This window comes from Photinus pyralis, unplaced genomic scaffold (assembly GCF_008802855.1).
Source record: "Photinus pyralis isolate 1611_PpyrPB1 unplaced genomic scaffold, Ppyr1.3 Ppyr1.4_LG1, whole genome shotgun sequence".
In the NCBI taxonomy this organism is placed as follows: domain Eukaryota; kingdom Metazoa; phylum Arthropoda; class Insecta; order Coleoptera; family Lampyridae; genus Photinus; species Photinus pyralis.
Genome location: NW_022170249.1, coordinates 2,817,184 through 2,834,069, shown reverse-complemented (window position 1 = coordinate 2,834,069; position 16,886 = coordinate 2,817,184). Strand labels below are relative to the sequence as shown.

The window sequence follows — 16,886 nt, the reverse complement described above, 5'->3', positions numbered from 1 at the left end:
AGGAGTGTGCAGATACTCAATGGCAAAAATTCTTAACGATTTCATTTTTAGCAAAAAATATTTTACAATTTATCGACTAAATGACAGAATCAAATACTTTGATTATGACTGTGAAATCGATATTGGTAATAGAATTCCACCTGTTAATTTAAAGCATCTAGAAAAGGGGGCTATAATTATGTCGTCCTCTGAAATGCAGGCTTTTATTTCTTACTTCCCTTTAATTGTTGGGGATTTAATCGATGATTCGGATCAGGTTTGGTATTTTTTTCACCTTCTTTTTACTATTGTTCACATTGTCACAAAAAGATCACTAAGATCTGAGGAAGTTTTCTATTTAAAAAGTATTATATCAAATTTTAACCAACTATACATTCGTCTTTTTGATTGTAGGTACTCTGCCACCTAAATTTCACTTTTTAGTCCATTATCCATCCACAATTGCGCTTGTAGGTTGTTTAAAATATGTTTCATCTATACGTTTTGAGGCATTTCATAAAATTGCAAAAGATAATGCTCATGTTGTTACCTCACGACTTAATATTACATATACTCTTGCTTTAAAACATCAATTGATTTTATCGCACAGACTAGTTATGAACGATGGTTTAGAAGATTTGCCCATTTTGGGACCGTTTATTTGTAAGATCAACCAAATAGAGCTACCTGATTCGATAGGGTAAGTCGGGGGAAGATGGCCATATGGGGAAGATGGCCCACTCAAATAATTCCAATGTTTAACGATCGATGGCGTTGCTGGTGCTGTAATATAGATCCTAGTGGCATCAGTTTGCTGTGTAGCATGTGTATTACGCACCACGATTGTTCAATGTAAGTATAAAATAACTTTGATTGTTTCATTGGCTTGAATATTTTTCAACCACATACAAAACATTATATGATAGCATATGATACATGTTAGTTTCATGCTGCAGGTATTTTTTTTGTGGAAGTAGAAACTTTAGAGATGATCCTAACCTATAGTTCCGGTTGGTGCTGTAGTTATGTCGCTGCAAACCTGCTATGGCCATCTCTCCCAGACAAAAGGGATAGATGGCCATGTTTTCTCTGGGTGTGGTGGCCATGTAGTTAATTGCATTATTTTTGTTCTTCGTAGATGCCAAGAACGTATACCCCGAAGCACGTTCGATGCCGTGGCAATTGGAGCCAAAATGATTTGATACTTGCTATCGAAGCTGTGAACCAGAACAATTCCTCCGTCAGACAGGCTTCCATGACATTCGGCATACCGCGAAAAACCCTAGAGGGCAAAACTATTCCTTACCTACTGGTTTTTACTGTTTATTTTTTGAATTAATTAATGATGATTTCATGTTTCATTTTAGCACCAATAAATACTTACCTTACGTTGTCGTTTGTACCCTGGCCATATTTCCCCTAGTAGTATGGCCATCTTACCCGATAGGTTGGGGAGAGATGGCCAATTGCATTGTTTTCGTTTTTGATTTTTATTTTAATCATTTTTTTTAAATAAAGTCTTTTTACCTCAGGATGTAGATTGCCGATACTTTAGGAAGTATATCCATGCAAGAGCGGTTCTTTATTGCAGTTTCTAGTGAAATTTTCATGCACGATATAAAACTATGGCCATCTCCCCCCGACTTACCCTAAAAAAGCGTTTCTCTCAAAACTGCAGTGTTATAAAGTGGATTAAAAAAAAGGGAATCATTTTTAAGCCAAATCACTATATGCAACTGCCCTTACACAACAGTGATGGAATAGAACCGGAATTTGGGAAAATAGACAACATTATATTTTGTGAAAATGGCACTGTTTGGTTTATATACAGTGATGTTGAAACTGGATACATGGAACATTTTGCTAGTTACCTTGTTATTAAGCATACCAACAAAAAGTTTTGTATTAACATTAATGATACACTTTGTTCATTACGAACTCACATTGCTGGCAATGGTTTGACATTTCTGAGTAATATGAGCACTGTTTAAAAGAAACAGTTTGAAGTGTTAATAGGATTAACTTATTTTTTTGTTATAGGTATGTGAATTTATTTTTCTTTATTTGTATACGTGTCATTTTTTATGATATAGATTACCTAAATATTTAGATATATACTATTTCAATGTACTTTGCAATCTGCGTCTTTATTTTTTGTTATGTGTGAATTTATTTTTCTTTATTTTATATGTATGTTTATATATATTTTGATACTATAGACAAATAAATATTTTAATAAGAACATTTATTTGTATCTTTATGCTGAAATATCCTTCTGGCCGGTATTCAATGGTAAACAAAATATTGATAATAAATATTCTTTTATTAATTAATAATAAATTAAAATATTTTTCTGATAAACCACTGATGTTAATAAATAATACGTAAAAGAAAAATCTATAAGCAATTTGATTATCTATTATTTTTATTTATTGTAAAATCATAATATAGTATGTTGAGGATTACTGCATTTTCTTAATTACAAAAAAGGTTGATTAACAATAAAGTCGCAAACATTGATATTAACGTGGATTATGAAAAAAAAAGAATATTTATAAATAATTTAAGATTATTTAATAATACGGCAGGAATTCTTACTAATGCTAGGTATTTATTATTAACAAAATATTTTGTAATACCTAAATTGTAGAGTTATTGTTAATCAAAGTTTATTAGGTCGGATTTTCAATCTAGAATTGTTTAACAATTACTCTATTAAGGTAATATGTAATATTTCTTTCTCTCAGTGTAGGGTATAAAAAGTCAAAAAAATTTTGTAAAAATATTATTTACAGTTTTGGCTTACAAATAAACAAAGGAAAAGTCAACTAAAATCTATAAATTCTTATCAAGAAATAATTTTAAAAAATGATGCAAATGCGCACTCTTAGACCACTTGTTGGTCAAAGAGTGCGCACACCAGCCTGTTAAGAGTACGCATGCTTATAAACACACATCGCACTGAAATTCACCAGTTGTATACGCTGTACAAACTTCGTGCCACCATTCTAAACAAAGGGTACACTGAATCAGATCTAATTCAGGTGGGTCAGAATAGGTATCGCCACAGCCTGGACAAATTCCAGCATCTTCCTCAACTTGGTTTTTGTTTGTGGAATTCTCATTGTTCTTTTTTTGACTTTTGCTTTTTGATGAGTTACTTTTTGGGTTTTCTTTATTATTCTTTGCAGTCTTTGTGTTTTTCGGCTTGTTCTTATTTTCAGTTTCTTCGCACAAAATTTTCCTTTTTGTTGTTTTGGGAATCTTTCTGGCAACTCGTTTTTCGTTGCAGTTTTCGACCTCTTCTTTATATGGTGTGCTAGTTAATATCTCTGATTTTTTTCCTTTACTTGCTTTCTTTTCTCTATTGCATTTTGGGATTGGAATAATTTTTTCTATCTGATCTTCCTCAACTGCTTTTTCAATCTCTATTGCTCTACAACTATTTTCATCATTACCACCTTTGTTTTCGTTTCCATCTTCTGCATGAACTACACTGTCAGGTTCTATTTCACCATTTGTATTAAGTTCAGTATTTTCTTGACAGGAAATAGCAATATCCGGATTGTTAGCAGATGCTAAAACAACAGGATAATTTGGTTTTGCACTAAGCAACATATTTCTTATTTCTGAATCTTCAAATGATATGGAAACATTTTCAATAATATTTATCTGTTTATCTGGTGATATTGCTGATGAAACTGCAGGTGACACTGCATCATTAGGATCCACTACTTCATTGAAGGTCTCATTGATTGGACGTTCGGTTACTGTTGCTCCCATGAAGTCCTCTTCAGAAAATACCTCAGGGTTGAAGGGGTAAATGCCAGTACATGAAAATGCTTTATGTGCTTTTTCTAAGTTGGCAATTCGATTATATGCAGCGCCAAATAATGACGACACCTGGTAAATCGTAATGGGTCTTCCTGGATGATTGACATGCCATTTGTCAACTTCAACACTGTAGCTAGTTTTCAGTGGCTGAAAAAAGCAAACATCCAAAGGCTGCAGCTTATGGCTGCTATGCGGCGGAAGGCTCAGTAGATGTATCCCGTTTTCTCTGCAGAACAAAATTGCTTCCAAGCTTATATGTGAACTATGATTATCGAGAGTTAGCAAAACATGATTTGATTCTAGTGAAGCTTTGGCAGATGATTTGAAGTGCTTAAGCCACTTTAGGAATAAATCGGTATTAATAAAGCCGGAATCTGATACCATCAATATCGATCCTGCAGGAGCGCCATCAAGCAGTTCTTGTTTCTCTCTTTTTCTTGGAAAGATTAATGCGGGAGGTATATAATGACCTGCTGCACTGACACAGCACACAGCTGTAACTAAAGTACCTGCAATAAAAAAAAGTTTTTAATGGTAATATTATTGACTTTAAAAGAAATAGTTCACCCACCTCTTTCCGCGGAAACAATTTTTCCAACAGATTTCTTCCCTTTGCTAGTTAGTACTTTAGGCATTTTATTCGGAACCGTGAGAAGCCCGGTTTCATCCATGTTATAAATTTGAGCTCGTTCAAATTTATGGGTTGTAATTAAACTTTTAAGATTGTCAAAAAATCTCCCGACTTGCACTTTGTTAAAACCCGCCGCCCTGGCAAGACTAGTTTTTTCAGGTTGCCTAAGTGTAAGTCCGTGACGCTTCTTGAAGGCTATAATCCAGTCTTTTCCTGCCATTTTTTTACTTTTGTTAAAACGGTGATGAAGTTGTTTTCTTTCAGCATACACATATGCAGCAAATTGTAATTGTTTTTGTGAAATGCCATAAAACATAGAATCTAATTTGCGGATGTGGTTAGCCAGTTCTTTTTCCTGTTCTGCGCTAAATACTGCAGTAAATCTGCCAAGGGATTTAGGAACTGTCCCACATTTTAGTCGTTTTCGGAGAGTTGACTCCGGTATTCCCAAGGTCTCTGCGATATGCCGCTTACTTTCTCCGTTGGCAATCCTCTCTCTAATAGATTGTAGAATATTTTCGGTGAAAACTAGTTTTCTTTCACTTTTCCTTTTGTATTTACCCATTTAAAACTAGAAAGAAATACGTATAAATTACTAGTCGTCCAAGAGTACGCATTCTCAAACTGCGCACTCTTTGGATGCGCACTGGTGCGGACTCTTAGCCGACATGGCATGCAAAAATAATTTAATTATTTGAAACTCCCGCGTTAATCAACGCGCTATGATTGGCCACAACATGTATACCTATTGAAATAGCAACATAACCTAAGAAATGGAAGAAACTGTTATTTTACTGTAAATATCAATTTCTTTCAAATAAAAAGTAACAAAAATTACATCAAAACACTAAGGAATAATAAACTTACCACAGCAGCTACCGTTTTCACAATATAAAACTAATATTTTTACCCGGGATAGACGTTATCACAAAGCAAACATTGGTTGTACTGGCCGGTAATATAAACTAATTATAGGTTATTAAATTTTGATTCGTACTCTTAACCGACGCGTACTCTTAGCCCACCGTACCCTAAATGAAGCTGGCGAAGATGGCCCGGCTTCATTCATGTTACTGACAACAGCAAGAGGACTAGCTTCTGCCGATGTCCCAAATATATTTTCGAATTGATCAAAATATGGCCATTTAATAGCTCCTGCACCTGTTCTCCCATTATTGTCTCTTATGCGTTTGTAGGTTTTTTTTAAGTTTCTGAATTTATTATCAATTTGTTCACAAGTAAACAAATGACCTTTCACACCCATTTGTTTTGAAATTTTCGTCCATACAGACTTATTTGTACACTTAGCTGATTTGAATAACTGTAGATTTTCCTCATACAAAGTTATTAATAGGAGAATCGCTTCATTCGTCCAACGTGGCTCTGGTTCTGTAACATTAGGTATTACCCATCACATTTTTTAACAAAAAATAGAAGTTACCCTCTGATGTATAGTAGCAGTTGCAGAATTTTCCTGCACCTCCGTTTCCACACTGAACTGCGATTCTTCATAAGATATGTTTAACAATTCTCTGTTTTCGGTAGTATTGTCCATATAACAAGCATAATTCCCTGTTGGTAATAAGTACAAGTATACCTATTTTATTCAACAAATTTAAATTGTCGACCCATCTTACCCAATCTATTGAACACGTAAATACTACACTGAAAAAAAGAAACTCTTAAACGAAATGATTATGGCTTTGACTAAAAAAACTGGAGCTTTTGAATAGGTCCAAGAGCAATGTTTCTTGGTACAAAGCATCAACCTTCTTTGTATAAGTTTACTAAAATTAGTGCAAGCAAGTGAATTTTTCATTCTTTTAATGGTTAACAATCTTACCCCAAAACCTATATACGAAATATTTCTTGGTGCAAACAACTGAATAACTTTCTTGAAGATTCACGTTTTTGATTTAAGAAACTCGATTTTTGGCTCAAGAACGTTGTTATTTACCAGAAAAGCAACATCACTTATTGTAAAGTGTTAGAACTTACATACAGTATAATTCTTTCTTTGCCGAATAGTAAATGCTTTTGCTTGAAGAAACATTTCACTACAACGAAGTAAATTTTTCATTCTCTCAATGGTTAACAATCTTATCCCAAAAACCATATATGAAATATTTCCTGGTGCAAGCAGCTAAATAACTTTCTTCGAGATAAACGTTTTTGATTCAATAAACTTGTTTTTTGGCAGAAGAACTTTTTCATTTACCAAAAAAGCAACAGCACTTATTGTAAACGTGTTAGAACTTACCTACAGTATAAGCTTTTCTTTGTCCAATAGTAAATGGTTTTAGTTGAAGAAACATTTACCGATTCAGCCAAAAGCTCCTGCTTTTCGTTTAAAATCATATGATTTTTGAAATAACAGTACCCAGATTTTGATTTCAGTCATGTATTTATTTATCAAAAAGTTTCTGTTCTTGATTGAAAAGTAATTTTTATTGGATCCAAAAACAATTACGAATTCATTTAGAACTCTCTATCTTAAATGTTTCTCTTTTCTAGCGGTTTCAAAGTTAAAATGTTTATTTCAGGACACCTGCTGCTCATAGGTACGTAATAATTGTAGCGGCAAAAATTTTTTATAACTAAAATTACACAGACGTTTTTCAAAATTATTCCCTATTGTATTACCCTAGGCTATGCATTGCCATCCCATATTGATAAATAAGAAGCGGACCACTATGAATGAAAAAATTTATTTGTTTTAATAATAAGTAAATAATATAATGTTTATAATAAAAGCTAACTTACTATAGCAACAAAAATCAATAAAATAATTCTCATAAAGAATAAAACAACCTAATTTATCTTACATGGTTTTAGGTATTATCTCACCCTAAACAAATAAAAAAAAAATCACACAGTCTAAGGTAACTCCAATCAACAGCCTTTTTAAAAAATAAACTGAAGGTAATTAAAATAAGCAATTGCACAATCTACGAAACAGAAATGAAAATTTGTACTTAATGTAGTGGACTCTCGCAAAATGTACACAAATATTTTAGGCCAACTAATATATTAATTGGTAATTAATTTAGTTATGCTTTTATTTTATCATAGAAATAAAACTACGACCGTCGCCCAATACACGATTGTTATAAACATTGTTATTTTGCAAAGACTGAAAAGGATGAATTATTAATGTGTTCTTACTTAGTTTCGATACCTCATAAGCTTGAAAATGAGTGCTAAATCCAACAGTAACATAAATTGACAATAAAAAAAATATAGACTCTGATTCAATAATAATATCTATTATTTTGCCAAAAGTAACTAAACCATCAGTCTCATCACTATCGTCACTAATACTGAGAAAGAAACCCTTCTTAAACAAAACATGGTTAATGTTTACCCAAGGCACAGAAACAGCTTTATTGCTAAATTTGTTTTTAAAAGTATGACTTGTGTTCACAGTACTACATGGTCCACATCTCTTTTCACACTCTAATCCCTTTTTGTTGGCCAATCTAGAAGATAATCTTAACTGTTGTTTGATACTCAAAGTAACCAACAAATTCTTGCGACTGGCTGTATTGTTAGCTGTACTTTTTAAAAGCTTGTGAAATCCTTCAAACCTCATTGACCAGTAGTGTCGGGGAGGGCCAATCATTCTAATAACCGAAGGATAATGCAACAGTATGTGGTACTTAGGTCTCAAGTGTTGTTTAAATAGTTCAATAAACATTGTATGATGTTCCTCAATTAAAATACTTAAGTATGCTATAGATTGAGTGGTGAACACCCTATTTAACATCATTTCTAAAATTTGTACCGTTATAATATAAAATATCCATATTTCATCTTCTGGGGGCACTAAATCCCCCACAAGAAAACTAAAATATACTGTTAAGGAAAGTATTTCAGATGCACTCATCACTATATGGTTTTTCTTTAAATGGTCCGACTTAATTTGAGGCATAGGATTACCTGCATCTGCCTTAGAAAACTTAAAAAATTTTATTCGTTCATTTAAATGATCAAGACTAAAATATTTTTTTCTAATAAGCGAATTGATAACGAAAGCCATATCGTACCTTAGAATACCCTCCAGAACATCGTGCATCATATCACAGCAAATATTGTTTGTTACGTGAAAATTTGGTAATACATTCCAAATGCAGGATTCTTTTACCCCATGTGAAAAATTAGTGCTATGAGAATTATAAGTTTCTTTGCTTCGCAAAATAAATTTTAATTGATCGACTTCTACCTGCGACATTTGCTTTGTGGCTAAACATATTCTGCAAAAATGATCGGAATTGAAACTTTCATTAAATCCCAATATGCTGTTTAAGCCTAAATTATCACCCAATATAAGAAATAGAGTGAAATAAATTTTTTCCTGTATGCCGTCAGGTCTATCCACGTAAATTCCTTCACGTTCCAAAAAAATTAAATCGTCAATGAGACTTTCAAATATTTTTTTATTTCCATGTCTAGCCCTATCACTGGAATAAAATAATTGAACTAAGAAAATATTTTCAATTAAGGAAGCGAATTCAAAAGGGATACAAGCTAAGGATAGATACACACCTCCTATTTTGTAAATGCCAGCTCTAGAGCCTAATGGATTAATTGGTTCAAAATCATCAAAAAATATATAAATAGGAAATACCTTCTTGTTTATGAAACGTGACTTTAAAGACTTCCACAGCTCTCCTTGGAATATACTAACTATTTCAGAAGAAATTTCTTCCTGTGATTGAACAAAGTAATCTATTTTGTTTAAAACATTTGGTAATTCTAAGAATTTTTTGAGAACCGTACGAATACACACTTTTTGTCCGCGTGCTTCGCGAACCGATAATGTTGCTTCCTCTGAAGTATCAATTCTATTCAAACAAGTTGTGATTCCTATAGTAAATGGAAAGGGTTTAATAAAGGATTCACATTTTTCTAAAAGTTTCAGTCTCTGATGTTCAGAATTTGTAGTTTCGAAAAGACAAAGAATATTTTTTATTGTATAACGTAGATTTTCTTTTGCTGTAGTAACATTGGCTTCTGAGAAATTTTCAAAAATGTGTGTGAGAATTTTGTCAATTAATATTTTTGTGTTTTCAATTACGAATTGCACAACACTTCTATTTACTGAGGTATTACTATAAAGAGTACACATATAGTTAGTAATAAAAGATCTAATATTTGTTTCATTATTTAAATCATAATTTTGGGGAGCTGCTGGTACAGAAGTAGAAGTAGTTTCTGAACTACCTGAATGAAAATTAGCTAAATCAGATAAATGATCAGTCACACTTGAGATATTTGTTGTCTTACTGACAGCTTGTGTGTTCTTTGAAAGACTTTCCACTGGAAGATTATCATGTTGAGATTGAAAATGTTTTCGCAAGCCATTCAGATCTTTGTAAGACCGGAAACAGTATAATTGTTCACAACGGTACTCAGTCAAAAAAAAATGAGATATTTTTATGTGTTTGATTAGGTTTTTATGGGAAAAAAAATTTTCTTTACATTTAAAGCATATATATCCTTGTGAAGATTCCATTATTGTGCCTTGGGTTCGCATTAATACCAAATATAGTTCCGTTTTAACATGCTATACAAATCAGTCAAAACTAAGAGCAAAAACGTAATATGTACTATTATTTACGAATTTACGAGATCATTGATAAAAAGTATTTTTGGATCTGTCGCTGCTCTATATTTATAAACAATCCACTGGATTAGATACCATAAGTGCTGCGATTGAAATGGATATTTTGCATCCAAAACAATGTACGATTTAAAACAGAAGTCCAATGCTTCAAGAATGGAATTGCATTGATATGTATTTTGATTAATTATAACAAGAGTTTGGGAAATGTTATTAAGGCTTGGTCCAATGATTATAAAATAAGGCTGCACAGTGAGACCTTTAGAGTACATTGAATTAATTTTTTGTTTTTTTGCCTGTTCAATGTCGCCTGGTGTTAAAACATGCACGAAAACACCTTCCCTTGCTTCAGTAATAGAGGGCTTCCAGTGAAGCTTCTTTACTTTGGTTCTCCCTTTTGGAGGCACTAGTGATGCCAGCAAATACAGTTGGATCGCTCTTCGTGAATCTATAACAAAAATACGCAATCAAATATACCGTAAACCGGTAAACGTCTTTTTAAAATTGATTTGCAAATCGATTCAGTTGTTGTTCAATCAAATTATTGTACCTCTTACAAAAAAAAGTAGCTATATCAATCGTCCATGCTTACCAGAAGTTATATCATCGGTATCTAGCAGCTGCAAAATAGTATTATCAGCAGGACTTAACGATGATTTTCTCTGCGTTAGTACAGCCTCAAACAAATTTTGAAATTCAGTCTGTAGGTCAAAATTCTCGGGAACTTTGTGCACTTGCGCGAAGTCATAATTAATCTGAAAATTAAAAGCATAGTATGACTAACTAACTCGTAACAACAGTTTTTTTAAAGAAGAAATGTAATTTAAACCCCTGTAAGCATGTGTAGGTAACCATAGTATACCGAGTTCCCGTTAATCTCACAAACGATTTGAATGATTAACGAACTCGTCTGGGATTTAGTCCATAACTGTCTGTTGCAGAAAACAAATCTCAAAAATTCCCTTACAGTTATCTAGCAGAATGACGGGACTTACAGACGGATACACGAACATAACAAAATCAATCGCTATTCCTCAACATACTAATACAATTTAAAAAAATATACGTGCAATTCGTTGATCTAATGTGGACAAGGTAAAGAACTTACCAGATCAGGGGCAATTGGAGATCTTAAAATTGGCCACTGTTCCAAAAATTGCGCAATAGTTTGAAATTGCGTATTTCTTCTAGCAAGATAGGATTGCTTCCAGTGTTGTAACACTTCGCATTGCGGCTGGGTGTTTCGTCGCAACCAAATTTCACTGTCTTTTGCCTCCTGATCAATTACTTCTAAAAATCACGTTTGAACTTTACAAGAATTGTGACATTACTCTACTATATACCTTGATGATAGGATTCGTCTGCTTCTATCTCGTTTGTTTTAGGGCTTTTAAGTTTTTTTACCATATACAGCAAGTTCCTTTGCTTGTCGACCAGCTTACCCCGAGCTTTTTCATGTATTTTATTACCTGACATTTTTTTTGGAATGGGTGCCACATAATAAGTGGCAGCCTGTTCTCTTGGAAAAACATTTGTAATTTTTTTTGATAATATTGCGAAATCTTCTATACACTGAAAAAAATTGCTGTAAATTTACTTAGAGATTACAATGAAATTAACGTAATTTACCTTAATATTGATTGTAAATTTTATAACGACAATAATACTGGGAAATTTACACATTTCTTGCATTTTTCTGATTCGGATTGTAGGAATAGCAAAATGGTTGTAAATTTAATTTGTTATTTTTCAATTCTGTAAAACATTTACAAAGATGGATTGTAAAATTTCAAAAAAACACATAGTATACTCAAATAGGTTGTAATTTTCAAAGAGAAAGTGGGAAAATTTCAATGAAATAGTAATTTTACAAATATCATGTAAATTTTAACCAATAGAATAATTTATAGTCGACACGGGATTTTTATGCATTGAGTAAGTAATTTGTGCTTGTGCGCGTTCGCCATTACCGTTTTACTTCTATCTGTGCGTTAGTGGTGCTGGTGCTCGTGTTGGAGTTGGTGTGTAAACATAAAAAGGAAAGTATACCTATATTTAACCCATTGTAGTTATAAGCTAGGTATAAGTTACAATGATATTTAAGTGCACCATTTGTGGTTTCAATTTAAAAACATTGAGCAAATATAATGTTCACTTAAGCTATCATCGAAACACACATGGTGCAACATTCAAATGCTTGAAAAACAACTGCAATTTAAACTTCTCAAATTACAGACACTTTCAAAAACATATCCTCCAAAATCATAAATTTAATTATAATTCGACGATGATGCTTGCTTCTGTTTCATGCACTGTGTGTGTATTTAAAACCACTAATACAAATGAATTGTGTAAGCATGCATATAGTCACATTAAAAATAGCATTCCTTTGAAATGCCCTTTGTTTGATTCCTGTAAAACTGAGACAGTGTTTACAAAGGTGAATAATTTGTCACAACATATGCGTAGAATTCATTTTAAAAGTTTGAAAGGTTCTTTTGTAAGAAACAAAGACACGCTTTGTGATATAAATGACGTCGGGGACGTCGAAGTAATTAACAATTTGGATTCAGATGAAGATTATAATCCTGTCGTAGTAGGTGAAGGTCAACCTAACAATAATTATGAAGAGCTAAGCCTCAAGTTAATCAGTTCATTATATCTGACAATGGAATCAAAATACTTTATGACAAATAAATCAATGCAAATAGTTATCGATGGTATAACTGACCTCAATAAATTAAATAATGATTACATAATTGAAAAGTTAAAAACTAACAATGTTGTAATCGATAAAGCCATTCTAGAAAACAATTTGTTTGACAAAGTTCATAACGCCGTACATGGTGAACTAAGATCTAAATTCATAAGAAATAAATACTATCAAAACTATTTTAATTACATTTCGCCAAAGTGTATTAATTTAGAAGGTGGTTCTAAGTTTTATTACGTCCCGATTATAAAAACGATAGAAATGTTGTTTAAAACAAAAAATTTTTGTAAAGCATATTTTTCACCAGAAAGCAATGTTGAGGATTTCTCAAATATATGTGATGGTATTTCTTTTAAGAATAACTTATTTTACGAGAATAATCCCCATGCCTTGCAATTAATTCTTTACCAAGACGCTTTCGAAATTTGTAACCCTTTAGGTTCATCCAGAAAAAAGCATAAAGTAGTTGGAATATACTTTACAGTTAATAATATACCCAGTAGGCATTGGTCAAAAGTGGGTCATATTCAATTAATTGGACTGGTGTACGAAAAAACTATTAAAATGTTAGGTTTTCATAAAGTGCTAACTGTATTATTGGAAGATTTGAAGTTTATAGAAGTTACAGGCGTCGAAGTAGAAGTTGACAATAAACGAATTAATATAAAAGGTTCCTTATTATCAGTGATCGGAGACAACTTAGGCAGTCATCAAGTTGGTGGGTTTGTCGAAAATTTTAGCACATCGGGTTATTTCTGTCGATACTGCGATTTTAGCTATGCTCATTCTAATAAACCTACACGGAAAGAAATTTACCGTAAGGACCAATGAATTCAAGTATGCTCTACAAGAAAATACTGTAGATATAGTGACAGCCGAAGGTTTAGTTGTGAATACAAGGCTATTCCGGTTACTTATAGAATTTATGTCTAATCAGAGTTTATTACAGGCGAAAATCCCTGCATTGGTTAGACATAAATAACGATGTTTAAGGGAAAATCAAATGTTTGGTTGCATTTACCGGACCTCACAGTACCGGGTTGTTAATTGTAATGAAAGTATTTTGATATACCGACAAGTCAATTTATTTAGTTTCACTAAACCTTTTGTTACTTTTATCGATCATCTTGTTATGTGAAAATGACGTCTGTAACCTATACCGAACTATTTTAGTGTATGCTATTGCATAGTTTGTGGTCACTACTAAATTACTCGGTAGGTGGTAGTGAAAACGATCTAGCCTGTACTATACTTTGTGGTAAGTGCAACAGTATTAGGATAGCATGCATTACAGTAATTTCTGTACTGTACAGTACTCGTACTATATACCAGAGCATCCAAGAAATAAATATTTCACACGATGAGAACAGTCTTAAATGCCGTAACTGCAATAGTAGCATCACTGCCTTTCCTGATGCGACCCTAGCAGTTGCAGCATTTCAGGCCGCTCTCATGGTGGGAAATATTTCATTTTTTTATGCGATCCAGTTGGCAAAAGTGATTCTATTACTTGATCACCTTAAAACCCTAAGCAGTCTTGGCGAGATCTGTCTGAATAAGATCAAAAAGTGCATTCGGATCTGCAAAATAAGACGCAATTACACATCGAAATCAAACTTGAAGATTATTACAAGTTAAGTAAGGAGTTAAATAAACAAACACCGTTGTTAGGTGAAGTATATATTTATTACAAGCAGTAAGTAAACAAACAATTTTCTTACGATACACTAAACAAAAGACTAAACAAAAGATATAACGGAAAACAATACAATACTTTACAAAGGACTTCTAACGGTTACGTACTTACAACTGTCAGACGTAATGTTTAAACAATTTGGAACAGGGGAAACGAGGGACTCCAGCCTATAGTATTTTATCTGTAATTCCTCGATTTGTGAATCTCTGACTTCGTAAGCAAAAACATGTTCATTGAAATCTACCGTCGAAAGCATACCACACTCCAAAATTACATGTTCGTTAAAATAGAGGAATATGTCCTTAACAACGCCAAACCTGTAACTGCCAGTGTCGGTTACATCAACTGTTACAACCGTGTTTACTTTGTATTCGGCTCCTGTCGCAGTGGCCCATGATACACGAATTAAAGGTTTGTCAGGGTCAAGGCGAAGTTCATAATATCTGGCAAGAAGAAAAAAATATGATAACAATAATTCCATTTGAAAGAGGAACCTTACAGCTTTGTTAACGTTGTAGCCCGGAAACAAGGTCTTCCATTGCTCGATATTGGATTTTAGTCTTGCTCGTGGTCCAATCAAAGGTACTAATTCCTTCATCATATCCTCGCTTAGAATCCCAAGGCAATTAAGATCCACCCCATTATCTGGTGAAAATGGAATAACAAAGGTAGAAAATTTGGACACATTAAAAATATGGGGTGATTTATTAAAAAAAAGATCAGACAGTACCGCTCTTATGACACTCCATTGGATGGTTTCAAATGGGCTACAAAATAGGCTGTCATGCCTCAAAACCGTTTATGACGGAATAGCATTTTCATTCTGAATCTGACAATAGGTATATCATAAATTATTTTTGTATAGGTATTTATTGCAGAAATGTTTCTGAAAAAAATCCAAAGTTCTTAGTGACGTAAATATTACATAAGATCGAGAAGAAATTGGGATAGCAATATACTACCAGAAAAGGCAATTGTTCATCTTGCAATTGGCAACTATCGTCTGTTTCATGGATAACGATCAATTTCTAGAACCAAAAGTCTCATTTTTGTTTTGTTTTTTCGAACATGTCTGAAGTAAAAGCAGAATTGTGATACATTGCCAGTTCCAAAATGAAAATACCTATCAAAACATGCTAAAATAGGTCTAATTTGAAAAAATCCGTTGCCTGTGCTGTCATGAGCCATTCAGTTACGTGTGCCTCTTTTTAAACCGTACGATAAATAAGAACGCAATCCAATGGTCTTTTTTAGAAATCACCCTGTATAATATATATTGCTTAATTAATATAAAACATTGTTGATTTCATTTTGCGCCCTAATACTACCCTAAAAATCTTTCGGTCAACTTCCCTAACATAACACCCTGTATAATAGAACCAAACACTGAACATTATATGTAGGTAATAATACATGCTTCGGAAATCTACTTCTACATGACAGTCCGTCCACTGTGAGTCATCGCAGATAGGATAGATAGTCACACTCAAGCAACTTTTGCGTCGAAAATGAAATGATAAGCTTTGCTTTGCTGCTACACCTCATTAATAAATTAGTAAAAAGGTACTTACCCCTGAATATTGGAATGTATTCACTCAAATTCCAAGCACTAAGAAAATCTGCAGTGTCTTGATCCGCCATTAGTACCACTCGTATTTTCACAACAACACTGCACTGAACAAGAACACTTCTGCAATAAATGCAAAATTGCAAATGACGAGATCAGTTCGACACCGGATCCCTAAATGAATAGGTACCTAATTGTTTTGTAGATGTATAGACGCAGCAAAATATTTTGGTATCATATGCGTTGTTTGATAACTAGTACCGCTCCCTTCGGTAGCCTTGACAAAAGACTTCGTGGATAATTAATTTGGGTGCCTCCAACAAAACTTCAGTGAAATGTATTTGCACGTTTCAAACAGAAAATCATTGAGGGCTAGTTAACTAATTTCGCTGTGCCAAGCTAACATTCCATGTTAGGTAAAAAGACAATTTAATAAGGTGTACCGCTCTATTTGCAAAGTCAACCTAATGCTCTTGTTGTCTCTATAGGTACACCATTAGGTTCCACAAAAGTGTACCTTTAATTTTTAGTTTGCTACTGGTAATAACGGCATTGTAGATAAAGCAAACCTTAACGTACTGTCAACAATATAGACGTCTACAAGAAACGTTCAGTAACATGTAACAAATAATTATTACGCTTCACAAAGTGATTCGCTTTGCCTTAACAAATTTCATTTTGTTCTACTAAATTCAGCTCTAATGAACTTTTCATTTGAATCACACGTCACGATTTCTTTCAGTGTATAGTTTACCGAACAAAGTCATTGTACGAATTCGATGTTAACATGGCAAATTTTGAAGCAGAGCCTTCTAAAGGAATTAAACACAATTCTGTGTTAAA

The 16,886-nt window shown here is 33.1% G+C and overlaps 2 protein-coding genes and 1 long non-coding RNA gene across 4 annotated transcripts; 1 reads left to right on the top strand and 2 right to left on the bottom strand.

Moving 5' to 3' along the window:
* Positions 1-684: 684 nt before the first annotated feature.
* On the top strand, positions 685-1,367 carry LOC116158555. Its single transcript, XR_004142759.1, has 2 exons — positions 685-831; positions 1,118-1,367. It is a non-coding gene; the product is annotated as an uncharacterized LOC116158555 (long non-coding RNA).
* A 1,555-nt stretch (positions 1,368-2,922) lies between these two features.
* Positions 2,923-4,681, bottom strand: LOC116160079. Its single transcript, XM_031473215.1, has 2 exons — positions 4,385-4,681; positions 2,923-4,322 (listed from the first exon to the last, which is right to left on the bottom strand). The coding sequence occupies exons 1-2, from the start codon at positions 4,662-4,664 to the stop codon at positions 2,923-2,925; spliced, it is 1,680 nt and encodes a 559-aa protein (XP_031329075.1). The 5' UTR covers positions 4,665-4,681.
* Positions 4,682-7,423: 2,742 nt separating this feature from the next.
* LOC116182794 lies at positions 7,424-11,627 on the bottom strand. 2 transcript variants are annotated; one of them, XM_031503335.1, is made up of 4 exons: positions 11,411-11,627; positions 11,176-11,357; positions 10,660-10,822; positions 7,424-10,515 (listed from the first exon to the last, which is right to left on the bottom strand). In XM_031503335.1, the coding sequence occupies exon 4, from the start codon at positions 9,978-9,980 to the stop codon at positions 7,503-7,505; it is 2,478 nt and encodes an 825-aa protein (XP_031359195.1). In that variant the 5' UTR covers positions 9,981-10,515; positions 10,660-10,822; positions 11,176-11,357; positions 11,411-11,627; the 3' UTR covers positions 7,424-7,502. Both variants share the same exon structure in this region, with proteins under 2 accessions (XP_031359195.1, XP_031359202.1).
* Between the last annotated feature and the right edge of the window lie 5,259 nt (positions 11,628-16,886).

Bases quoted from the DNA above. Each gene is read 5' to 3' on its own strand.
- LOC116160079 (XM_031473215.1), bottom strand. From the start codon at position 4,664: ATGGCAGGAAAAGACTGGATTATAGCCTTCAAGAAGCGTCACGGACTT. The intron at 4,323-4,384 runs GTGGGTGAACTA...TTTTTATTGCAG, and splicing joins AATTGTTTCCGCGGAAAGAG to GTACTTTAGTTACAGCTGTG.
- LOC116182794 (XM_031503335.1), bottom strand. From the start codon at position 9,980: ATGCGAACCCAAGGCACAATAATGGAATCTTCACAAGGATATATATGC.